At 37.3% G+C, this 9,630-nt stretch overlaps 1 protein-coding gene and 1 pseudogene across 1 annotated transcript; one reads left to right on the forward strand and one right to left on the reverse strand.

The window, feature by feature from the left end:
• Positions 1–535: 535 nt before the first annotated feature.
• LOC113338977 (vesicle-associated membrane protein 727-like) lies at positions 536–5,034 on the forward strand. The gene is made up of 6 exons (XM_026584375.1): positions 536–693; positions 1,523–1,771; positions 1,865–2,060; positions 2,151–2,271; positions 4,512–4,574; positions 4,702–5,034. Exons 2-6 carry the CDS (start codon positions 1,582–1,584, stop codon positions 4,843–4,845), a joined length of 714 nt encoding a protein of 237 aa, XP_026440160.1. The 5' UTR covers positions 536–693; positions 1,523–1,581; the 3' UTR covers positions 4,846–5,034.
• Positions 5,035–5,617: 583 nt separating this feature from the next.
• On the reverse strand, positions 5,618–9,167 carry LOC113338560 (annotated as a pseudogene).
• Positions 9,168–9,630: the final 463 nt, after the last annotated feature.

Here is a 9,630-nt window from a genome sequence, read left to right on the forward strand (position 1 = left end):
AAAAATTTGGACTAGAAAGTACCGGGCTTGAGAGGGTAGGATTAGAGTGTCCAAAGCTCAGGTAGTTTGGGAGTATACGTTAATTCCTTCATACGGGCGAGTTAGTCTCCAAATGGAAACTACCCATAGCCTTTGCTCTTGGCAAAATCGCTCACCATAGTCGTTGACCATGCTTGGCAATGCTATTCAACTCCCTATTATCCACCTTCCTATTCACCTCCCTCTAATCTAAACCCTACATCTCTATCGAGATCCGCATTCAGGTTCAGGTGGGTTAACCATTTCCTTAATATGAGGTGTAGATTGTAGGAAGGTGGATAATAGGGAATTGAATTACATTGCCGTTTTTTTCCTCTTTTATTTATTTATTTACTTACTTATTTTTGGCCAATTATTTACTTTATCCCTGGTGAGACACAGGGAACTGCACCATCTTTTAGAGCAATAATTTTGTCTCTATTGCAGTCCTACTAAGATTCCTTTCCATAAGGGCACTGTCGTAATTAAGAACCATATTACGGAATACGGATATTTGTCAACGAATCCGATTAGTTTGTAGTTAACTTGAATGCAACAATTCAGCAAAATTACAGAAAACCGACGTGTTTCATCAATTCCCTTCTTTCTTCTTTCTCTGGGCGATTACGTATACTTACAGACGAAGCAAAAAAAATAAATAAATTAGGGTTCCAGGTACTCCCTTTTCCCATTCTTCTTTCTCCTAATCTTCTTGTTAATTATTTAGTATTGGTAAATCTTGATCTTATTTTCACCTAATTCTCTGGTTCATCTTTCATTCCTTTAACCCTAATTGTCGTTTAATTTGTGTCTCAACCATGGAATTAAGTTTAGGGTTTAACTTTGTTATACTTTTTTTTTAGTTTTTTGATCATTGTTTAAGAGAAATTTAGATGTTTGATGTGAATTATGTGTTCTGGATATGTGAGGTTTGGGGAAAAATCAAGTTATTAAAATGTGAAGCTTATACATTGACAATGATTGGAAATCTGGGGATTTGACGGTGTGTCGGTGATCTCGTTTATTTTCCTTGGGAATGTAGTCATTGTAACTAGTATGAATTTATATAAGTAACAAGCAATTGGTTGGTTTAACGTTAGTATGTTACTGGGGATCTTTGTTCTGATCAACTTAAGAAGTACTCAGTTTTTTTAATTACAACAGCGAAAAAATGTAGACGTTTTTTACTCTTACCAAGTAGTTGTAGCTATTCTTTGTGTTGGTATTTAGTCCTACTTCCTTAGTCCATGAACCCACACTAGCTTCGCTTAAGTGATGTTTCTACTGTGTCATTTAAGATCAGACATCCCTTGCAATGTTGGACATCACTTAGGACTTGGCAAAGCCATTGAGAAGGGACCTAGGCATATAATGGTATTATGTTTCGGTAACTGAGCAGTAACAAGTGCTGATAATTTAGAGGGTTTTATTCGTTATTTTCTACCTCATTACTGGAATTTGGTTATGCACATTAACCCAATTTTGTGATTTTGTATATTTGCAGTTTCTCAAAGACAAGATCAGTGTTTGTACATCTTGACGTGTCGGAGTCACACCTGAGTCATGAGTCAAAGAGGGTTGATATATAGTTTTGTTGCGAAGGGGACTGTTGTTCTGGCAGAGCATACATCATTTTCTGGTAACTTTAGTACCATTGCAGTCCAATGCCTACAGAAGCTTCCCACTAACAGTAACAAGCATACTTACTCGTGTGATGGTCATACATTCAACTTCCTTAATGACAATGGATTAGGTACACTTTTTACTATTATAGTTTCCATTGACAGATGCTTTTTTTTTATTTTGGTAGTTATGCAATCTCATGTGTGATTTGTTGGTCATGCAGTTTTTCTTGTTGTTGCGGATGAAGCAACTGGAAGGAGTATACCCTTTGTGTTTCTTGAGCGAGTGAAGGACGATTTTAAGCAGCGATATGCAGCAATAATTGGTAATGGGGGGCCGCACCCTCTTGCTGATGATGATGATGAAGATTTGTTTGAAGATCCTTTGAGCATTGCGTATAATCTTGATAGGGAGTTCGGGTATGGCTAATTATTCAATGAACAATTGATGTTTCAGTTTTATTTATATATATTGGTTGCAAGTGTGTGACAAGGATTTTCATGAAACAGACCAAGGCTCAAGGAGCACATGCAGTATTGCATGAACCATCCGGAGGAAATCAGTAAGCTTTCCAAACTGAAGGCACAAATGTCTGAAGTCAAAGGAATAATGATGGATAATATAGAGAAGGTATGTATTCATAATTCAATGTACAATAGTTGATCTTGTGCTTTGTGGTGGCTATGAAATCGAGGCTTTATATTTTAGGACTGAAATTAACCTGAAGGTTAAGCTATCTGTTTGTTATTGTTTTGGTAACAATGATGTAGTACAAAATATGATAGATAATTGAAATAGTCAAATAAACATACAGAATTTATGCAGATAGGAGTAGATTGTGATAAGCGAGTACCATATATAAGCTCATAATTATACTGGAAAATAATTTTTTCGAAACTTGCTTAAGTGAGCTCCCTTGAGCTTAAGTCAGACTCTGGTGCGTATATGTGATCTTATGGATCTTTAGCGCATTGTAAAGTGTTTACTTGTGAATTCACTATGCCCCCTAAACTTGCCGTGTGGCAGATGGATACCCTGTTTTAGGGTGTGGTAAATGGTGATGCAGGAGCATTTAGGAGTTCTATTTATTTAGCTTTATTATCTAGTTTCTTTGAGTGCACATAATGAAGGAGCAATCTGTTTATTTAGCTTTACTTACTATTATCTATAGAGGGGGCTTTTGATTAGCCTCAATAAGTTGTATTTCTTTTCCTAGAATATCCTTTAAACTCTAATATGTAAGTAGTTATCAGGTGCACATTAAGTTAGGAAAATAAAAATCTTTGTTGTGGTATTTTATTATAAAATTTAATAGTGATTCAAATTGAACGCTATGAGAAAGACTTTTAAGAAATGGTGATATTCAGTCGATAAATAATGGTTTGCAAAATTACTGCAATGCAGCTAAGGCCTGTTTTTGGTTTTTTCTTCACATCAATGACCCAATAATCCAAATAAAAGAAATGTTATTTAAGGTTAATGTCATTTTTTCGCCTCGAAGGAGAACATTGCAATAAGTTTGCAAATAACTATTAATGCCTTAATCTCTATGATCCTGCCAAAATGTTTCTCATCCAACATAGGTTGGTCTCACCCGAGAAATTCATTTTTAGGCGAAACAAGGTTTTGGAAGTGTTTATTTAGAATATTTGAAGATTAAATTTCATGGAATCCGCAGCGCACTGCGCATACTTTAAATTCACCTATCGGCGAGTTTAAAGGGTTGCAGTTGCGTTCGAGCACCTCCATTCATGTCCTTGCTGCTGTGGCGTTTGCCTATCAGATGACAAGTCGATGCTCTATCAAGTCTGTTTTGTTTTCATCACCTCTTACACGACCTTTACCTCATCCAACCAGGGTATTGGTTGAGGTTTTGGAATCTTTGTGTCCTAGCAATTTATCAAATATCAAGGAAGCACCATAGTGATAAACTTACACGAAACAGAAATAAAGAGCACAGAACACAAGAATTGAACTGTAGAATGTAGGATAATCGGATTCTAGTTGTTTCACTGTTCAGTCATAGTTGCCAGGTCGGTTTGGTTATACTCTTTCTCCTTCTTTATGGTTGTTGCTAACAAACTGTATACGAAAGTTCAGGTAGGTTAGATTTTGCTAGCATGCAAGTTCCATGTACTGTTTTTTTTAATGGTATGACCTTGTGCTGTTCATATGTGCTTTCCCTGCACTTTTAAAACTAATTACGTTTCTCTACTACTTTTTATCTTTGTGTTATATAGGTTTTCCTTATTTGTACATTAGATACTTCTTTTGTGTTATTTGGTTCATTTTTGCCCCCCAAAGGAGGACATTCCTATAGAACCATTCAGAGCAGATGTGGAGATTGAGTGTTTTGCTAGTTTTAACTGCACTTCAAACATAAATTTAAAGTCTGGTACTTCGTTAGCTCATTCCATTTGATAAGCCCAATGTACTTGAGCTTAGAACTTCACATGGGTGGTAGGTAGGTTAGCCAGATGCTTCAGAACTGGTGATGTTTTAGGAAGGTATATATGGCAGAGTCATCATCAATGGTGTAAGATTCAGTTTTCCAACCAATATCAGCACATTTCCATGTATATACTTCTTTTGGTCCATTAAGAAAGTGTGATTCTCAGAAGTATATGTGGACTTAGTAGAGAAACTCAGGCCCAGATGATAAATTATGGAACAAATAGGGTGCAAAGGATACTGGTAGATTCACTTGTAAATTTGTAATCATCATAATGTTGCTTGTTTTTAACGAGTTTTAAGTTTGAAGACACAAACCATTGCATGTCAGTACTGCAACATCTATCCTCCTGACAACCCATTCGGTAGATCACAAGTCTAAACCTTTCTTATACAAATAACAAATATTTGTTCTTCAGGTTCTGGATCGCGGAGAGAAGATTGAGCTTCTTGTTGATAAAACTGAAAACCTACAGTTTCAGGTAATATTTCATTCCTCATAAAGGAAAAGTATTCGTCTCGATATCATATTCGAGTATGCGATATAGATTTCTTAGTGTTACCTCATTCATGTCTGTGACATTCATTAATCTCTTGGTTTTTGTTAAGGCGGACAGCTTCCAGAGGCAGGGCAGGCAGCTCCGACGGAAGATGTGGCTACAGAACTTCCAAATGAAGCTGATGGTAGGAGGGGGAATCATTGCCCTTATCATTATTTTGTGGTTGATGGTTTGCAAAGGATTCAAGTGCTGATGTTTAAGTTCGTGAAATCCAGATATAGCTTGATTAATATTTCTATTTTCTTGTTTCATGTAAAAAGAAAAATAAAATAGTTGTAGTACAAGATTGTCGTTTAGTCGATGTAAATGGAGTTTGGTGCTGATATATGTTGTGTGAATCCTCATTCCAGCTTTTCCAACTATTCTATTTGTCATCCTTCCACTTTTCTTTTTCCTTTCTTTAAAGGCTTTCAAGATTCAGACCTTATTGATTCATACCAGTTTCAGAAGAAGGGTAGAACACATGCTCTTAATAAATAAACATCACTTCATAAAAAAAAATGGAATAACGAACTAATTGGACACATGATCCTCTGGCCAGACTGGCCTCAATGACTCCGTGAGCTCCACAATTCCTTTGCACTGTGCAGGCATTCTTCTCAAGAGGTTAATAACAAAACCATTTCCCACAATAACTAACAATTTCAGCAACAACCAGAGCCCAATGGCAACCCAAACTCAAAAGATTTGTGCCAGTCTCCCGGTTGATAAGCGGGTTACAACACACCCTGTTGTATAGAAGGAACACAGTACTAAAGAACAGTGTCAACTGTTGCCTCCATTTCCATTCTGTTCACCTCAGAAAGATAAGTTCCACCACAACGAAAGCCGGATCTAATAAAACAGTCCTCTTATATGCTGACTGCCATCTCAGCAAACGGCAATGACATATACCCATCTTTATCTCTTTACAATTTATCATTTTTCTCACTCAATAAAGCAGCATTTAGACTATGAAGATCATATTTAGTTATTTGTTTTCAGTAAGAGATGAGTCAGACAAGTATAGCAGTAGAAGATGTATAGTTGACAAACACTAGTCTATCAACTAGTACTTTGTTCAAGTGTACATTATCAAGTTCCATGTTTCGACTACTCCTTGAAGAACCTGATTACACTGTAACAACGTACTATAACAAATAACAAATGCAGCCAATCTCCTCTAACAGCTTCGTAATTGCTTCAGATGTCAGAGGAATATAAACACAATCCTGTCCATCTGAGTGCCTTCTAGTCTTAATCAACTCATGATCTTTGAACTCTGTCAAGTGGGAATTCAGAGTCATTTGGCTGCTGACTAGAAAACGTTCACGGCAGGTTGTATACAAGTTGTTTATCAGCATTCCTGAGAAAGAAAACACGTATATTGGAATCGATCTAACACTAAAACTCAATCTCACCCTTCTATGGAAAATTAGCAGCATAGAAGCATTATGCATAAAAACGCTTACCTTCTTCATCGGAGTGGGCCAGTTGATGCTGCGCAAGAACCTTAAACACACTCTGCGCATTTGGTGTCAAACTCTGAAGTACGATTGCAGCGGTTTTAGCATTTTGGGCTGTCCCGCTACAGGCAAGAATCAACGGGAGAAACACCCCTTCGACTTTGTATGGTGCAAAGGTCGGGACATGATACCAGCACCAGTTGAACTGTGTGTGGACCATTTTCTTGTCCCATACTGGAACCAAAACAGACATTTACTCAATTTAACGAAGGATTAATAGAGACAATTAACACGTTAAGAACCAAAAACTCTAGGTGTTAGTTAGACTGTACCCTAAGCTCATGTACTACGTTTCGAAACATCATTAAGTAAATGATCTGGCTTGTTGGGAAACCAAAACAACCCAATACAACATTCTGAAACAGGAAACACTGACTACCAATAATGATAAGATCCACTATACTGTACCAGTGATAAACGGCCACCCAAACCAACAGAAGATGCTATATGTACAAACTTCTAGATGGCAATAAATCTATGCAATGCAGAAAGAAAGTCAGATTGGAGGTGGTACCTACGGCATCACCTTTAACGGGATTAAAAAGACAATTGTCAGATACTCTAGGTTGTAAGTGCATATGTTACAATGAATATATCTAGGATCCAACTCCTAGTGCTTGCTAGATTTGGAGCAAAATGATTATAGAACAATGGATTGACGTGGTGATGCTAAGTGAATTCTTACATAGTGCTGTATTGACATGGTCGATAGATGCAACCACACGGATATTGGAACAGCTTGCAAGTCGTGCAAGATACTGTTGTGATTCACCGTCTCGCAACCCAGGTCCATCAATATTGTGTATAACAACACAGACAAAGCAATCATTTTCCTTTGCATCAGAACCGTCTAAGAATGCAAGAAGATCTTCCATGGATTGCAAACTGGAAGGTTTCTGAACTTTAGATGTGCTCCCCGCAGAAGACCTACGTCTGGTCTTTAGCTGTTCCCACAGTATTTCAGCTAGGGCGGCCACAACCTACACATGAAAGAAATGCAGACATCAAATGAAAAATCCCTTTCACCAAACAACAAATATACTATTGGTTCTTAAATGCTCAGACGTAATACATTCTTAACATTGATTGACTGAAGGTAGCCATTGATAACGATTACACCACAATTTGTCAACTCTGTAGAAGCAAAATCTTCAAGCAAAGCCTTCTTAGAGCCAAACCCATACATCAAAAGGCCAAAGCCACACCTACAACATTTTAACCAATTTCATACAAAAAAAAGTTAACAATCCCCCCAAACCCAAGAAAGAAATACAGGTGCACCAGAGCAAAACAGACGAGAGGAGGCTAAATCAAGGTGCAATCTACCCCCTCTTACCAGCTAGGTATTTTCTTGTTTGTACATGCATGGTGCAAATGGGAATGAATGGCGCCCCATAAAACTCAAATTTAAATCAAATGTAGAAAATTAAAATAAAATAAATTCAGACTTGCCTCAATTCAAAAACCCATTTTGGGTATAAGCTTTTATAACTAGTGAGCAAAGTATGAATCTCTTTCTCATGTTTAGTTTCAATATTAGACACTGCAACTCTCAGTTCCTGCACATCCGTTCCCAGACCAAAAATCACTAATATTAACCACAGATAAAAAAACTAGCGAAAAAAATTTGTTCAGAAATTATAAAGAGGGTAAAAACCTGCTCATCAATGTCAGATAATTTTTGGGCAGATTTTTTCTTCCCAGATCCACGCATTTCTTTAGCCAGGAAGTAATTCCTGGAGAACCGAACTCCTCATCTTCGTCTAGATCGTTGATATCCTTGATTGTAAAGCAGAAAGAGGGATTCAGCGACGAGTGATTATACAAAGGGGGATGTGCCCTAGTTAGCTATTTATTTTCCCGCGCGTTTTTGAAGACCCGATGGGTGAGCGTAAAACCCGTTTGAAATGTCAGTAAAATGGGGAGTTAAAACATGGGCTAGGGTTCAGTTTGTACATAGAAAATTGATTCCGGTAACACCCCATCTGTGCAGCAACCGACGTGTCTATTCTCAAGTATGCTGCATCTAGCTGTCTGACGATGTTTGAAAAAAACGGTGAAAATGTAGTATGCATTGTCAGTAACGTAATCAATTTATGATTATAACTAAAAGACATAGGCCTTGTTTGGTAAAATTTATGATTATCTATTCATAAACCTGGCTAAATTGGGGCATATACCACTTAATTGGGGATTCACTTGTAAACCGATTCTGGATTGGTGTTTACGAATTAACAGAGGACATCCATAATCGGTTAACGTTGACATGTTTGATAACCCGATTTTGAAAATCGGATTTTACTTATGACACATATAAACCGATTGTTTCCTTTCATTACCAATTTTCATTCATTGTATTATTATTGTAGGATGCATTTAGCACATGCATCAATCCTTTAAACCCCTAGGCGACCCTAGTGGACGAGTTATAGTCTCGTGAGGGTTTACATAGAGGTCTACCCACAAAACCTATACAAAAACTTCTAAAGCCATCAATCTTCCTCCTCTGAAGACGATACAACATCCAAGTAGTCCGGGTTATCCTCTGGGATTCTTTCTGCCAAGAAGTGATAGCTTGCATCGAATGCGAATGCTTCCCCCTTTTCTTCCAAGTAGCGCGCTTTCACGACTTCGTGCTACAAAAACACAAAAACAAACCTACATTTGTTAGTGGTGGTTTCATTGGAAGATAAAAGAACATGGGTTACGTGAAAAAAATCACAAAATTACTTACAAATTGTGCAATGGACAAGGTGAAGGGGCGAGTGTTAAAAATCCGAGGTTGGAGAGCTAAAAAAGCAAGTATCGCATTTTCGATGACTAGCTGCCTATCATGGACTTGTTGAACACTTCTTGCATCAGGATTCCCAAATTCTTGGATAAATTTGTTGTGTGCTTTATCCCAAAAGGTTGTTGAATCCTCCCTTTCGGAGGATTGACGTCTAAGTCGATTTTCCGCATACCATGCTTTCGTGATTGCTAAATCTTTCGCGGAGTCGAATGATGGCATTTCTTGTATGTATATATATGAAATGAGTAGTTGTGGAGTATATGGAGTGAGGGGGAATAAAATGATCAATTTTGGGGCAAATGGGGTCCAAGGGTGAGGTCTTTATTTATAGAGAAAGTCCCCAATGACTTTTTTTTTTGAAAAACGTGAAATAATTTGAAATAATCGATCTTTTAGAAGGACTATAAAACCCGATTGTGTTTATATGCCACAAGGAATCGGTATTTCTTGCGACCAATGTAAACTGATTAAAGACATTTTAAATTTTGAATTTTCACCGACACTAATCGGTTTATATATTTCCATATGTGATCCGATTCTAGCTTGGATTAAAACATCCAGGAAGAATGGCTTGCACAATCGGTTTATGTAGACATATTGAGTAAACCGATTGTTGGCATTTCAGGCTAGAATCAATTTAAACATTAAGTGCATTAAGTTCAACACAAGATCATCCAAAATA

Source organism: Papaver somniferum, unplaced genomic scaffold (assembly GCF_003573695.1).
Source record: "Papaver somniferum cultivar HN1 unplaced genomic scaffold, ASM357369v1 unplaced-scaffold_19, whole genome shotgun sequence".
NCBI classification, from domain to species: domain Eukaryota; kingdom Viridiplantae; phylum Streptophyta; class Magnoliopsida; order Ranunculales; family Papaveraceae; genus Papaver; species Papaver somniferum.

Bases quoted from the DNA above. Each gene is read 5' to 3' on its own strand.
- LOC113338977 (XM_026584375.1), top strand. From the start codon at position 1,582: ATGAGTCAAAGAGGGTTGATATATAGTTTTGTTGCGAAGGGGACTGTT. The intron at 1,772-1,864 runs GTACACTTTTTA...TTGGTCATGCAG, and splicing joins CCTTAATGACAATGGATTAG to TTTTTCTTGTTGTTGCGGAT. The intron at 2,061-2,150 runs GTATGGCTAATT...TTCATGAAACAG, and splicing joins AATCTTGATAGGGAGTTCGG to ACCAAGGCTCAAGGAGCACA.